The 16,138-nt window shown below is 33.2% G+C and overlaps 3 protein-coding genes and 1 pseudogene across 3 annotated transcripts; 2 read left to right on the top strand and 2 right to left on the bottom strand.

Moving 5' to 3' along the window:
- Nucleotides 1–1,496: 1,496 nt before the first annotated feature.
- On the bottom strand, nucleotides 1,497–2,150 carry LOC127087089 (zinc finger BED domain-containing protein DAYSLEEPER). Its single transcript, XM_051027945.1, has 2 exons — nucleotides 1,955–2,150; nucleotides 1,497–1,885 (listed from the first exon to the last, which is right to left on the bottom strand). The coding sequence occupies exons 1-2, from the start codon at nucleotides 2,148–2,150 to the stop codon at nucleotides 1,497–1,499; spliced, it is 585 nt and encodes a 194-aa protein (XP_050883902.1).
- Nucleotides 2,151–5,082: 2,932 nt separating this feature from the next.
- Nucleotides 5,083–5,853, top strand: LOC127078723 (uncharacterized). The gene has a single exon (XM_051019156.1). It carries the CDS (start codon nucleotides 5,083–5,085, stop codon nucleotides 5,851–5,853), a length of 771 nt encoding a protein of 256 aa, XP_050875113.1.
- A 6,683-nt stretch (nucleotides 5,854–12,536) lies between these two features.
- On the top strand, nucleotides 12,537–13,422 carry LOC127084014 (uncharacterized). Its single transcript, XM_051024383.1, has 2 exons — nucleotides 12,537–13,112; nucleotides 13,201–13,422. The coding sequence occupies exons 1-2, from the start codon at nucleotides 12,585–12,587 to the stop codon at nucleotides 13,360–13,362; spliced, it is 690 nt and encodes a 229-aa protein (XP_050880340.1). The 5' UTR covers nucleotides 12,537–12,584; the 3' UTR covers nucleotides 13,363–13,422.
- An 870-nt stretch (nucleotides 13,423–14,292) lies between these two features.
- Nucleotides 14,293–14,533, bottom strand: LOC127084015 (uncharacterized; annotated as a pseudogene).
- Between the last annotated feature and the right edge of the window lie 1,605 nt (nucleotides 14,534–16,138).

The following is a 16,138-nucleotide window of genomic DNA, read 5'->3' as shown; positions in this document are numbered from 1 at the left end:
TACAATCGCTTGTCTTTCACATGCAAATATTAGTTTGGTCCGATCATACCAATAGAAGCGGAAACAAAAAAAAAGATTAAACAAAAGTTTCATTGAAGAAATATATAAATATAAATTTTTTTACCTTTCTTTTCATTCTTCATCCAACTTTGTGCACACATAAGTGCCTCCAAAGTATCTTCATGAAGCTTAGAACGGCGAGGACACAATAACCAGCCACCTGTGCTAAAAGCAGATTCTGAAGCAACCGTTGAAATTGGGATGGCCAAAATATCCTTAGCAATTTTTTGCAAAGTCGGATACTTAATCCCATTTATTTCCACCATCCAAGTATATCAAATATAACACTCCTAGGTAATACCTTCTCTTCCAAGTAGATATCTAGTTCAGATTTTAATTGTATATCATTAGTATCATTGACGAATGAATCATAAATACTAAGATAATTGTTATTAGAAACATTATCTAAATATGAATTAATATCATTTGACTTTTTTGTTGAAGTTTCAACCATCATGTTGATTTTGGCTTGATATTCTTCAAACAATGAGAAGCATAATTGTTTGATGTTGTTAATTTCAGTTGAAGATGTACTTCCATAAAGTAAAGGAAAGAAGTACTCTAATAACTTAAATTTATATCTTGGATCCAAAATAATTGCAATGCCCATAATTCCATGAATAACCAACCAATATTTGTTAAACTTACCTATCATTTTTGAAGACATATTTTTAATTGCCTCAATAGAGCAAGTCTCCCACTTCTTCAAAGATAGTTTTATTTCACAAACTAAAGGAAAAAATATGTGTGTTGTGGGATATTGTGTACCTGAAAACATCTCAGTTACACGATTAAAGACTTCTAATCTATTACAATTTTTTTTGCAGTTTCCCACTCGCTTGTTGTAGGCAAAGATGTATACAAATTCTCTCTTATTTTCAAACGAATAAAAACATCTTTATAAGGAAATGCAACAACAAGCATGTGATAAGTAGAATTCCACCTAGTTTTACAATCAAGAATTAATTTCTTTGTGACTGAAACTTTTATTTAGCGTGCTGCTTCTCTAAAAGTTTGTTCTCTCTTAGGTGTGGCTGTCTAAAAAGTCACACTATTTCTAACCTTCTCTATGCCATCTCCAAGAACACTTAAACCATCTTGAGCAATTAAATTTAAAATATAAGTGCAACATCTCATATGAAATAACTGACCTTCAAGCATAAGAGTATAGCTATCAAGCTTGTTTAGCAACATACCAACAACATAATCATTAGTGTTACAATTATCCAAACTGATGGTTGACAACTTTATATCAATATTCCAAGCCATTACACATTCAAACAACTTGTTTGAGATGATTTCAGTTGTATGTGGACATTCTACATACACAAACCTATTATGCAATATAATTTATTAGATATTAATACATTTTAAGATTCTACATGTAAGATAAAGTTAACAAAAATCTTATAAATATCATACCTTAAAATACGACATTACATATCCCAGTCATCATCAACGTAGTGAGCTGTAATCATCATATACCCTTTCTTTTGGTTGCTAGCAGTCCATATATCTGACGTTAAAGCAATTTTACTCTCAATCTTGTCTAAAAGTCTCATAGTTTTCAAATTTTCATTTTCATATATTTTGATAATATCACTTTTAACCGTGTTTCGACTAGGAACTTTGAACAAAGATTGAAGACCTTCTGAATATACTTTAAAACCCAAATGATCAACTATTGAAAGTGGATATTCATGAATTATTATCATAGAAACAAGGTCATTTCTTGATTTCTCAGGATCAAAATGGTAGTTACTCAGATAACTAGATGACCCGTCTACCTTTTTATGTTCTCTCACCAAGATTGATTGTCTTATATCTTTATATGGCATTCTTTTACAAGCTTAAAAATGTCTACTCAAATGTTTACTTCCATCATTTCTTCTACCCGTCAAAGCTTTATTGCAATAATTACACACAACTTTTTCCTCTCCATTAATTGTTTTTCTTTTGAAGTGATTCCAAACAAATGACGTCAGTTTTCTTTTGCCATCTTTGTTCATTTCATAAGCATCAACATCACTAGTAATAGGAGGAACACTTTCAGATGCCAGTTGAGATAGATCATTCTCAGAATTGCTCATGCTATTAATAGGAGTGTTTTCAGGTTGCATGGGAGAAGAGCTAATTTCCAATTCTCTTGATTGGATGATAACGAAAGAATTTTCCATCTAAAAATAAACAATTATTAATAATTGATATTATGTTTTGGCTCACATATAAAAAAAAATATTTATAAAGACCAAAACAGAAATAATAATTTACCTATATCAAATTTTAAAAAGAAAACTTTTTAAATAAGAAAATTCTTGCTACCCAATTTAAATCATTTTTTTAGAAGAAAGTAACAAGTTTAATATTAATACACATTAAAATAAAAATAAAGAATATTATATATATATATATATATATATATATATATATATATATATATATATATATATATATATATATATATATATATATATATATGAGTCAAAAGTAATACTCTTAGTCAATAAATGATATTTTGTTGACAGAATAATTAAATGTTAATAGTTTCTAATTACTTCTGCTATATTTACATGTTCTTGATATTGACACAATTAAAATCAGACAAAAAAATAATATTTAGTTTATGACACTAACATGTATGCCTATTATACCGACCATATAAACAATTTTAATTTTATGATATTCTATATAAATCCACAAATTAAGATTTTGCTAATGTGAACTAGGCGTTTTATATATATATATATATATATATATATATATATATATATATATATATATATATATATATATATATATATATATATATATATAATATATATATATATATATATATATATATATATATATATATATATATATATATATATATATAAAGAAACGTGAAAAAGATAATCATACTGTAAATTTGAGATTGTATCATACATCATATACACATGTATCGAATAATTTCAAAAGATATATATCATACAACTAAAACAGTATATATATATATATATATATATATATATATATATATATATATATATATATATATATATATATATATATATATATATATATATATATATATATATATATATATATATATATATATATATATATATATACTGTTTTAGTTGTATGATATATATCTTTTGAAATTATTCGATACATGTGTATATGATGTATGATACAATCTCAAATTTATAGTATGATTATCTTTTCACATTTCTTTATATATATATATAAAAGGAACTACAACAATAAAGATATATATCATGTAAAAAAAATACTCAAATAAAAAATTTGTTACTTGTGTTAGATTATACTTCAAACATAGATTGGAAATATGACGACAATTTGTCTTAAGAAACTTTTAGGTTTAGATTTTAATATTTATAACAAAAATTTATATTTTAATATACCAATTATAACTATAATATTAAATAAAATTATAAATAAATACACTTGCGGGTTGGGGCGGACTAGGTACTAGAGTGCCCGTACCCGCATCCATATCCTTTTAAATTTGCGGGTAATAATCCGAGTCCGTGCCCATACCTAATAAAGCGGGTATTTTACCCTACTCATTGCGGGTGTCCAATGGACTTGGTCCAATTTCCATTCCTACTCCCCTGAAAAACTGCATATTTTCTGAAAAAACATATCTTCACTCTCTCATTTTTCTAAAATAAAATAAAATAGAAACCAAGAAAATGAGATTTTGTTTCTTCTTCTTCTGAAACATGAACTTGCCTTACTCCCTTTACTATTCATGTAAAAAAAAGCTTCTCATCAACTTTCCATAACCAACGTCAAATACCACCATCAATTCATCAACACATAAGCTTCCTCTTTCTCACGGTTGAGCCCTCCCCACAAAACTCTTCATTGCTATTATTCACCTCTTCTTCCCGATACGCCCTTCCTGCAACATCACCTTTACCATCATCAATTTTGTTTCAACTCATCTTCCTCCACGAAAACAACTGTGAAAACTCACCACCGCGAAGCACCAACTAAACCGCTGGAAAACCACTCATCCACCCCCCTTTTGTTCATCGCAATAACAACTCCATAAACCAAAACAACAACTTAACACGTTTAACCATGAACACCTCTAAACCGCGCCTGACCTCCACATACCACCACCCACAACAACTATGAGCTTCTCCTTGCTTCATCGTCCCCGACCGCATCCTCACTATAAACTACCCACTTAAGCTTCACCTCCACCTTGGGACACCAACAAACAAATTCACGCACCATTTCCATTCACATCACACGACCGTACTATCCTTCATCTACACATTCCATCCTTCATATCCATACAACACCAACCCCTTCAGCTACATTATTCATCTTCTTCATCATCCAAATATTCACCCTTTGACCTCCATGTTGAACACACCGTGAAACTCCAGTCCCGAACCGCAACAACAACTCCTCCTCACCTCCGTCAACGACACTCATAAACTATCCAACAACAGAACTGGACACCATATTATTGTAATTTATTAAATACAAGTGTGTTCCAAAATGACAAATGGTGGAAGTGAGTTAATGCTAATAAATGCATGAGATAATTCTTCATGAATTTTGAATTTTGAATTTTGAATTTTGAATTCGGAGATTGTAACTCTTCATGAGATGTTGCAAAGGCGAAACCATGCAACTGTTGGTGAAACATGCTACAGGCCAACCATTATGATTATTGGAAAAGGACATTGCTTCACCAAGGGTCGCTACCTTGTGAAACAATATCAACATGGCCTATAAAAGCATAAATTCAAATTCAGAATACAACACACAAAATCCGAAAATCCTCTAAATAATTCCAGACGCTCTTCGCTGCATTCGGGTTTTCGCCGGTCTTGCTCAAACTCGATAAGGCTGAATTATCCTGGGTATTCCTGCATCAGAACTCTAAGACAATCGAGAGTGCTTGAAATACTATAAGGAAAGTGTTGCGTTCACAATTCAAGCCTGGATCCCTTTAATCTTTCCGAAATTTCTAACAGTCTTATAGTATCTAAAATCATGGCCACCGACGCTTCTGTTTCAAGCATCAAACTGATGAATCAAGACCTTGTTAAGTTAGATCGTTTCGATGGAACAAACTATACCCTCTGGCAAGACAAAATGACATTTCTCCTGACCGCCCTGAAAATTCAATATGTCTTGGATCCTGATCTGGAGACAATTCCAGAACCAACTGAGAATGACACTGATGAAGTAAAAAAGGAGAGAAGGAAACGAAAAGAAGATGAACTGCTTTGTCGTGGACACATCTTGAACACATTATCTGATCGTCTCTATGATCTTTACACCAATACTGCATCCGCAAAGGAAATCTGTAACTCACTCGAATTCAAATTCAAGGCCGAAGAAGAAGGTACGAAAAAGTTTTTAATATCTAAATACTTTGATTTTAAGATGTTGGATTCCAAGCCGATTCTTGCACAAGTACACGAGTTACAAGTTCTCGTGAATATAATAAAAGCCGTGAAAATTGACATTCCTGAAGCATTCCAAGTCGGTGCAATAATAGCAAAATTGCCACCTTCGTGGAAAGGATACAGAAAGAAATTGCTGCATAGTTCTGAGGACTTTTCTTTGGAGAAACTTCAGAAACACCTTCGTATCGAGGAGGAAACGAAGGATCGAGAAAAAACTGAGTCTGCTGGATTTGCTAAAGCAAATGTTGTTACCGCTAAAGGAAAGAAAAAATATGATGGCATGAAAAACCATCTCGGCCCAAGGAAAGAACACAACAAGTTCAAAAAATTCTGGCGGACCAAAAGGTACTAAAAATGGTTGTTATGTATGTGGCAAACCCGGACATTATACTCGAGATTGCAGGCACAATAAGTCCAAAAATGAGGTCAATGTTGTTCATGCCGATGAGGACATAATCGCTACGGTAAACGAAATTATGGCAATCAAAGGCAAAGTGTAAGGATGGTGGTATGACACATGTGTAACTGTGCATGTATCTTATGATAAAACAACATTCAAAACCTATACCGAAGTCAATGATGGACAAGAAGTGCAAATGGGAAATGAAGTGCGATCTAAAGTCGTTGGAACAGGATCCGTCGAACTCAACTTCACTTCCGGAAAGAAAGTCACTCTTGTTAATGTGCTTCATGTTCCTGATATGAATAGAAACCTTGTTAGTGGGGACTTATTGGGAAAACCGGGTATTAAATCTGTATATGAATCGGGCAAATTAATATTGACCCGTAATGGTATATTTATAGGAAAAGGATATTCCGCTGAAGGAATGATCAAACTTTGTACTACCGACAATATTATTAATGAAATTTCTAATTCTGCTTATATGCTTGAATCTATTTCCTTATGGAACTCTAGATTGGCACATATTGGTATTAGTACTATGAGTAGACTAATTAAATCCGGTTTGATATCATGCAACATTCATGATTTCGGAAAATGTGAAATATGTGTTAAATAAAAAATGATAAAGAAACCTTTCAAAAGTGTTGAAAGAAAAACAAACGTGCTAGATCTTGTGCACTCTAATTTGTGTGAATTTAATGGTATGTTGACCCGTGGGGGAAACCGTTATTTTATAACGTTTATCGATGATTGCTCTAGGTTCACACATGTATATCTCTTAAAGCATAAAGATGATGCTTTTAATGCCTTTAAGACATATAAAGCAGAAGTAGAAAATCAATTAAGTACAACTATAAAAGTACTTAGGAGTGATAGAGACGGAGAATATTTCTCAGCAGAATTTGATGCATATTGTGAAGAATATGGCATCATACATGGATGTTCTGCGCCCCGCACACCACAACAAAATGGCATGGCCGAAAGAAAAAATAGAACATATCAAGAGATGATAAATGCTATGTTAATGCATTCAGAATTACCATTTAATTTTTGGGGTGAAGCACTATTGTCCGCATGTCACATAATGAACAGGATTCCTTTAAAAACAACTGGTATTTCTCCATATGAGAAATGGAAAGGAAGACCACCAAGTATTGGTTATTTCAGAGTGTGGGGGTGTGTAGCTTATTACAAGAACATGGATCCCAAAAGGACAAAATTGGGTCCTCGAGGAATCAGATATGCCTTCATAGGATATGCACCAAATAGCAAAGCATACAGACTTCTAAATCTAGAGTCTAATGTAATTGTTGAATCCAGAGATGTGGAATTCTTTGAAAATCTCATCACAAAGGATAAGGGACCTGAAAATCTCACAATTGAAGAATCTAGTGACAAAGATTCGACACGAATTGTTGAAACATAATTAGAACCAAGGAGAAGCAAAAGGGCACGAAAAACTAAGGATCTAGGACCAGATGAAATCAATTCCCAACTCATTTCTCTTTATTTAGTTGAAGAAAATAGCAAGAATGATGTTCATAAAATTCCTATTATTCTTCCAGTAGAAGATGATCCTAAAACATATAAGGAAGCAGTGGCTTCTAGGGACGCTTCTTTTTGGAAAGATGCTATCCAAGATGAAATGGATTCAATTATGTCAAATCATACTTGGGAACTAGTTGATCTTCCGAAGGGATCAAGACCCATTGGATGCAAGTGGGTGTTTAGAAAAAAGTATCATAGTAACGGTACATTAAACACCTACAAGGCTAGACTAGTAGCAAAAGGATTTAGACAAAAGGAAGGTGTCGATTATTTTGACACATATGCACCGGTAGCAAAAACTACGACAATTAGAATCCTGTTTGCACTAGCTTCCTTGAATAACCTTATTGTTTATCAAATGGATGTTAAAACAGCATTCCTAAACGGATATCTCGATGAGGAGATCTACATGGAGCAACCAGAAGGCTTCATGCTTCCTGGAAATGAACAAAAGGTATGCAAACTTGTTAAGTCTTTATACGGTTTAAAACAGGCACCAAAACAATGACATCAAAAATTTGACACCGCTATAATTTCAAATGGGTTTGTTCCAAACTCTTGTGACAAATGCTTGTACACAAAGGTGCGCGGAAGTGTTGTGATATTTCTATGTCTATATGTTGATGACATGTTGATTATCAGCAATGAAATGAATGGAATATTAGAAACAAAGAAATTTTTGACTTCCACATTCAAGATAAAAGATCTTGGACTAGTTGACACTATACTAGGGATCAAAGTAAAACGAAATAGTGGGGGTTATGAACTTAATCAAACACATTATATTAAGAAAATGTTGGAAAAGTTCAAACACCTAAACTTTAAGGAAGTAAACACTCCATTCGATCCTAGTGTCAAACTTCAAAAGAACAATGGGAGAACCGTGGCACAACTGGAATATGCAAGTGCAATTGGATGTCTAATGTACTTAATGCAATGCACCAGACCTGACATAGCTTTTGCAGTTAGTAAGATGAGTAGATTTACTAGCAATCCAAATGATAAATATTGGAAGGCCATAACTAGGATTTTCGGATATTTGTTAAAGACCAAAAATCTTGGCCTTCATTATGGTAAGTTTCCTGCCGTACTAGAAGGATATACCGACGCAAGTTGGATATCAAGTGTTGGAGATTATGAATCTACAACTGGGTGGATATTCACATTAGCTGGAGGTGCGATTTCTTGGAAAAGCAAGAAACAAACATGCATTACTCTCTCAACCATGGAATCAGAGTTTGTGGCTCTTGCGTCTGCTGGACAAGAAGCAGAATGGTTGATGGACCTCTTATTGGAGGTTCCGTTAGCTAAAGACAATGTTTCAAAAGTATTGATACATTGTGATAGTCAAGCCACCCTGGCTAGAGCATTCAGTGAAGTGTACAATGGAAAGTCTAGACACATAGGTCTTAGACACTCTCTCGTGAGAAAAATGATAAAGGATGGGATCATTTCACTAACATATATACAAACAAGCTATAATTTGGCTGATCCATTTACTAAACCACTGGCCAGAGATTTAGTAAAGACTACCTCGAAAGGTATGGGATTAAAACTCCTTGAATAAGGGTTCCGACAATGATAGCAACCCAATCTGAAGTTAACACATCTTAACCTAAGATTCAATGGGTAACAACAAGTCGTTGATTCGGAAGGTTATGCAACATTCCGCGATAATGTTGACGATTACAAACTGAGGGTTGAGTTTTCAAAGAAACTCTTAATGAAGTTCTATATCAAGGAGGATACGTATCTCAAGAAATAGATACGAATTGAACTTCACCTATATGAACTTCAAGATGGTGCCGTCTTAAGGTGAGAGTTGGAGTTTCTCTCATGAAAAATTCATGAAAACAGGAAAAGCACATGGCCATGAATAGTGCTAGGCGAGATATGTAGGCGAAGAACCTCTAAAAGTGTGTGTATAGCAACGCCGGTCTGATCACATGGGATAATGGTTCAAAGCATAGCTACCTAACGTTCCGATTAGGCTTTGCGTTGTCTTTACTAAGGTTAAGTTCAAATCGAAAGATACCTAACTGTATTAACACTTTTTGCTTTCTATATTCTGGAATTGAATTTGTCATTATTAGAACAAGTGGGGGATTGTTGTAATTTATTAAATACAAGTGTGTTCCAAAATGACAAATGGTGGAAGTGAGTTAATGCTAATAAATGCATGAGATAACTCTTCATGAATTTTGAATTTTGAATTTTGAATTCGGAGATTGTAACTCTTCATGAGATGTTGCAAAGGCGAAACCATGCAACTGTTGGTGAAACATGTTGCAGGCCAACCATTATGATTATTGGAAAAGGACATTGCTTCACCAAGGGTCGCTACCTTGTGAAACAATATCAACATGGCCTATAAAAGCATAAATCCGGATTCAGAATACAACACACAAAATCCGAAAATCCTCTAAATAATTCCAGACGCTCTTCGCTGCATTCGGGTTTTCGCCGGTCTTGCGCAAACTCGATAAGGCTGAATTATCCTGGGTATTCCTGCATCAGAACTCTAAGACAATCGAGAGTGCTTGAAATACTATAAGGAAAGTGTTGCGTTCACGATTCAAGCATGGATCCCTTTAATCTTTCCGAAATTTCTAACACATATTACTCACCATAACTAACCTTCTCAACCACCGAATCATCATTGACACCCGCCGAAGTTTGTTCGATGAAGGTTCTCTCATGATTGTTCTTACTTATGCGATTTTAAGATTTTCTCTTCTGTAGAGAAGAGGTTGTTATTGTGTTTGTTTTTACTTTTTATTTTTTATATATTATTTATTTTAATTCCTACCACTTGTCCAAATTTTAGTGGATGTTTTGTTTGAAATTTGAAAAGGAATGACAACAAACAGCAATAACAACGTTTACTCTTGGTTACAACTTTAGTTTTTTTGTTTATTTATTTATTTAGAATTGAGGAATGTATTTGTGGATTTGGGCTAGTTCACTCTAGGCCCATTAATCACTTTGCATTTTTCTATTTTGTAGATAATTTTGTTAAATTTTTAATTAGTTTTAGATTGTGTCGTTGTTTACATTTTGATTTATTAAACTTTGTTTTCTCATATAATAATATGCCTGATGCTTTGTGGGATTTTGCACATGTGTTGCAATTTCAGAGTTAAAAATTCAATTTAACTTCAGAAATTGATTAAACGCATAAAATTTTATTGGTCGATCTCAGATAGAGTGATTCCTAAATGAATCGCTTTACAATTGCTTAACATAACACTAAATTTTTTAGTTTAACTATCGTTTGTTCTCATTTAAAAAATGTCGCTTAAAACATCGGTTTTTCACCGATGCATTGCAATTTCGGAGTTAAAAATTCAATTTAATTTCAGAAATTGCTTAAACGCATATATTTTTGTTGACCGACCTCAGATAGGGTGATTCCTACATGAATCGCTTTACCATTGCTTAACATAGCGCTAAATTTTGTAGTTTAAATTTCTTGATTTTTATTTCGAGTCCCTTGACTTTCTCTTGGGTCTTCTTACAACAAGATTCTTTTATTTACAATTGTCTTTTAACTTATATTATTAATTGTTATATTGTTTCCCTATTTGACAAATTGTACCCCCATTCCCGTATTGTGTAATAAATTTACCACTTTCATTTATTTTTATTATATCATTTGATTGCTAACCAAAGATTAAAATCAACAACGTTCAGAAAGAAAAAAAAAAACACTCGATCCAACATCGAGAATTTATCCCAAAACAAATCCAAATCGAACACAAAGTCGAGCATTACCCCTGCCATATCCAAAGTCTTCTCATAATCAAACCCTAAGTCAAACTCATTTTCGTAATAAACTTGGACGAAAAAAGAGTTGGTCTGGAGTCTTCCATTCCCTTCCCCGAATACTTGAATATGAGTAGCTTTACTCGGCCATTCGAGTATTTGTCGTCCGTCCAAAATACATTAACCTTATCTAGATCCTTTTACAATTAGGATAAAAAATGAGATGGTCTAGAGTCTTCTATTCCTCTTCTCGAGTACTTGGATACGAGCAGCCTTACTCGACCATTTGAGTAATCGTCATCCAAAAAAATCCTCAACAAATCAAACTTGTTTTTCGCCCTTGCGCGATTCCGAAAACATTTTCAGAAACAAGGATGTTTTATCCATATCCAACGTGAAACAAACAAAGACTCCAGCCTCCAAGAGCGAGCAACAAGTAAAAGTTTAATCACTCGATATGTCTAAAGGACCACTCCTTAAAAGCAATCAATCCAGTAGTTTTCTTTTAATAGAACTACGTAGCTTTGAGCTCTCCATAGCACCTAGAGATACGTAGGAGTAGGATTGAGAAATCTTGCCAGACACATTAATGTTAAAAAATACCCCTTTAATAAAAAACATTTTCCTTTCTTTCTTTTTCTCGCTCAGTAAGTAGAAGATAACAATTAGCATAAGCTAACACTCTATTGCAAATCTAACTAAGAGGTTCTAGTTGAGTACAACGGATGTGAGAGATACTAATACATTTCCATTGCATAACCGACTTCCGAACTCGAATTTGGTTGTGACGACCATTTTCTTCTTGTTTTAAGGGTTTTATCGATATTTTCCCTTTTCTTCATTGAAATAAATAAAGTTCGGTGACGATTTTGTTCGAACATCTTTTCTGCGAGCGTGCAAACGCCTCACTAAAGATCGCATTTTTCGAGATGCGACAGCTGGGGACATCTTTTCCGCAAACACCTCGCAAAAGATCGCGTTTTCGGATATGCGACAACGATGTCTCCTTGCATATCCCTTGGGACTACTTTATAGTTGTATCTTTTAACAACTCTTTGTTTAGTAGTGAATTCTCTAATATGAGTAAGATCACGGATCTAAATTCTATATCATTAATGAAGATTGATATCGTGACAAAAACTTTAATTTCACCTATTTTTTAATACCAATAATTTAAAACAATGTTCTAAAAGCATTCAATAATATTTTTTAAGGTGTCTTGAAAATAGAGATTTTGAAGAGACAAATTCATATTTTAATATATATGCCAGTCACGTTTACCATTACTTAACACTACTTAGTCCTCACTAGATCTGGTTTTTCATATGCCACTCAAGTCATCATGATTGTTGAGTAACTCTACCAAAATGGGTCCAGAATTTTTCTCTTTATTTCACCTTGAAAGAAACAGATTCTTATACCTTATTATTACCATTACCTTTGCACTCATTTTTGTTTTCCAATACTTTGACCTTCCCTACGGTAACATTCTAGTTCCCTCTAAATTTCATGCTGCAGATCTACCACCATCTGCACCTGAAATATATAACAATATCACCCTTTTGAATCAAACATATCCACAACACCCTTTTCAGAAGGTTAGTGAAACTAAGTTGTATGAGAAAAATAACACTATTTCTAGAACTGATATAGGTGTGAATTTGACAAGAGATGTCAACAATACATATGTGAATTTTCATTCCCCTTCTGTGAATGCTGAGAGGTTCAAACCATTACAAGATGATGTCAATGTAATTAGCAGCAACCAGTCTTCTATCACAGACACAGTTTTGCCTAAGGAGAATAAAAGTTCTCTTGTAAAAGTTCCAGATACAATATCAATTTCAGAAATGGACAAGTTATTGCTTCAAAATTATGCTTCGTATCGATCTACGGTATACAAGTTAATCTAAGTTGGTTTATTTGCTTTATGAATATTGCTTATTCTTGTGTTCTTTGCTTATGTTGTTAACTTGTGTTTAGAGGCCAAGGTGGTCTTCAGCTGTTGATCAAGAACTACTACAAGCTAGATTTGAGATTGAAAATGCACCTGTTGTAACTGATCTTGGAAACCTTTATGCTCCTCTTTTTCGCAATGTTTCCATGTTTAAGAGGTATCATTTCATAATCCTTGAAGTTAGTTAACTCTTTTCACCTTCTTATTATTCCATAACCGTCTAATTATCAGGAGCTATGAGTTGATGGAAAAGACTCTCAAAGTGTATGTATACACAGAAGGGTCTAAGCCGATAATGCATTCGCCATATCTCTTGGGAATTTACGCTTCCGAGGGATGGTTCATGAGGTTGATGGAAGCTAATGAAGCATTTGTTACTAAAGACGCGAAGAAAGCGCACCTGTTTTACTTACCTTTCAGTTCTCGAAGGCTCGAGGAAACTTTGTATGATCGGAATTTACATGGTCATCGGAACCTAGTGCACTATCTGAATAACTATGTAGACATGATTGCGGGAAAGCATTGGTTCTGGAACAGAACAGAAGGTGCTGATCATTTTCTTGTTGCTTGCCATGATTGGGTATGTTTTTATCAATTCAATGGATCAGTCTTTTCTGTGTAAATTTGTTAAGACAATGTTTAGTAAAAATAGTTGGTAGCCGATAGTTGATGACTGATAGCTGATAAATTGAAACTAAATTGATCTATCAGTCACCATCTTTGGACTGCATTATGCAGGCACCATCAGAAACAAAGCAGCGGATGGCGAAGTGCATAAGATCTCTATGTAATGCAGATCTCAAAGAAGGTTTCATGTTAGGGAAAGACGTGTCACTTCCCGAAACTTATGTCCATGCTCAGAATCGGACCAGCGACCTCGGTGGAAAACCACTTTCAAAGAGGAAAACTCTTGCATTTTTCGCAGGCGGTATACATGGTTCTGTCCGTCCGATTCTTCTACGTCACTGGGAAAACAAAGATCCTGATATGAAAATCTTCGGAATGATGCCAAAGTCAAAAGGAAACCGGAACTACATCCAGTACATGAAAAGTAGCAGGTACTGTATATGTCCAAAGGGATATGAAGTTAACAGTCCAAGAGTTGTCGAGGCCATCGTCTACGAATGCGTTCCTGTTATTATATCGGACAACTTCGTGCCGCCTTTTTTCGAGGTTCTGAATTGGGAATCATTTGCTGTTTTTGTTTTGGAAAAGGACATTCCAAATTTGAAGAGTATTCTTGTTTCCATTCCAAAAGAGAGGTATCTTGAAATGCAGATGAGAGTTAAAAAAGTGCAACAGCATTTTCTTTGGCATAGGAGTCCTGTTAAGTATGATATATTTCATATGATACTTCATTCTATTTGGTACAATAGAGTATTCACTGCTAGAATTAGATAACATAATTTTATGACTTCAGAGACACTCCTCCAAGTACTGTAAAAAATGCAATTTTTCTGTTGATAGTTGAAAGTTAAACAATTTTTAAATTAATATTTAATTTAATTATTGACGTGTTTATTTATGCTATTTTGGATTTTGAGGGTTTTTAGAATATATTAATAATTTCATAAAATATTGGAATTATAGAATTGAGAGTGAAATAATAAAATAAGATTTATTTAAATTATTAAAGATAATTAAATATTTTTAATTAATTAATAATAATTAAAAAAATAGAATTATTAAAAGTAATTCACATTTTTAAGGATTTTTATTAAATATTTATTTAATTGAAATTTTTATTTAATTAAAGTAATAGAAATGTATGAATTGTGAGATATGTGATAAAATTAGAACTTTAATGAAGTTTGAGTCTCAAGGTGTAATAGTCAAGAATCGAGGGAGAATTAAGAATTAACCAAAAAGTTATATAAATAAAAAAAAAAGTGAGAGATTGAGATTTGGAGTGGAAAATAGATAAAGAGGTAAGGAATCCTAAGGATCTCTGGGAAGGAGAAGTCATAATCAAAAGGTTAAGAAATTTTACAATTACAAGGTAAGGGAAAGAATTTTTTTAATGATGGGAGATCATCCAATGTGGTGAGGGGTCTTTACCCTTCCATAAGCTCCATATGTACTTTATATATTTTCCTTTAATTTCTTGCGATATGTGCAAAACTCCATTGACATCAATCGATAAATAATCTAATTTCTGTGTTACTGTGTTTGGCGAGCAAAACCCTATTAGTGACCAAAAGGGATTTATAATAAATACTTTATGGTCATCATAATAGTATTTGTTGTTGATTGTAATATCATTTGTTGTTGATTGTAATAAAATTTATTGTTGAATTGTGTATATCTTTTGTGGTTATACCTTTGGAGTTTTTGTGTGATGTCTATGAAATTTGAGCGACCTTATTTGGCATGTTTTTCTCAAATATATGTGTTTATCGAAGAATCAGAAAAAATTGGAATTGTTATCGAAAAATCAAAAATAGAAAAAACGCAGAAAATTTGCGGGTAGACATAGAAGGGGTTTGACCATCTTATTTCATGGTGTCGTCAGTTGCGTTAGAAAGTTAACGCAATAATATTTCTTTTAATATGGGGAAATCGGGTCTAGGGGTGCTAGTTCGCTGATTTTTATACTAGAAGCGTAGTCAATTTCAGTCATGAGTTGGTCATCATGTTTCATAGTTTCATAAAAGAGGGTTTAATGATCTTTTAAACTGGAGAATTTCATAATTTTATCATGAGTATATAATTTTTAATGCTATTTTGAAGTCAGACATTTTGTTTTAGAGTTTACGCAGGAATTGCCGCGATATGACTGAACTGAAACGAATAGAACTGGAGTTTTGTAACTCCACTTGAGGTGCGATTACGTCGTTTAAAAGATGGTTTAAATAAATTTCAAACGGTAGAGTTTCATAACTTTATTATAAGTCTATAATATTTGATGTTATTTTCAAGTGAGACAATTTTAGAGTTAAGTCTAGAGTTTTGGGAAACCCTTTA

The sequence above is a fragment of the Lathyrus oleraceus genome, chromosome 5 (assembly GCF_024323335.1).
Source record: "Lathyrus oleraceus cultivar Zhongwan6 chromosome 5, CAAS_Psat_ZW6_1.0, whole genome shotgun sequence".
In the NCBI taxonomy this organism is placed as follows: Eukaryota; Viridiplantae; Streptophyta; class Magnoliopsida; order Fabales; family Fabaceae; genus Lathyrus; species Lathyrus oleraceus.
This window is presented reverse-complemented; position numbering and strand designations above follow the sequence as displayed.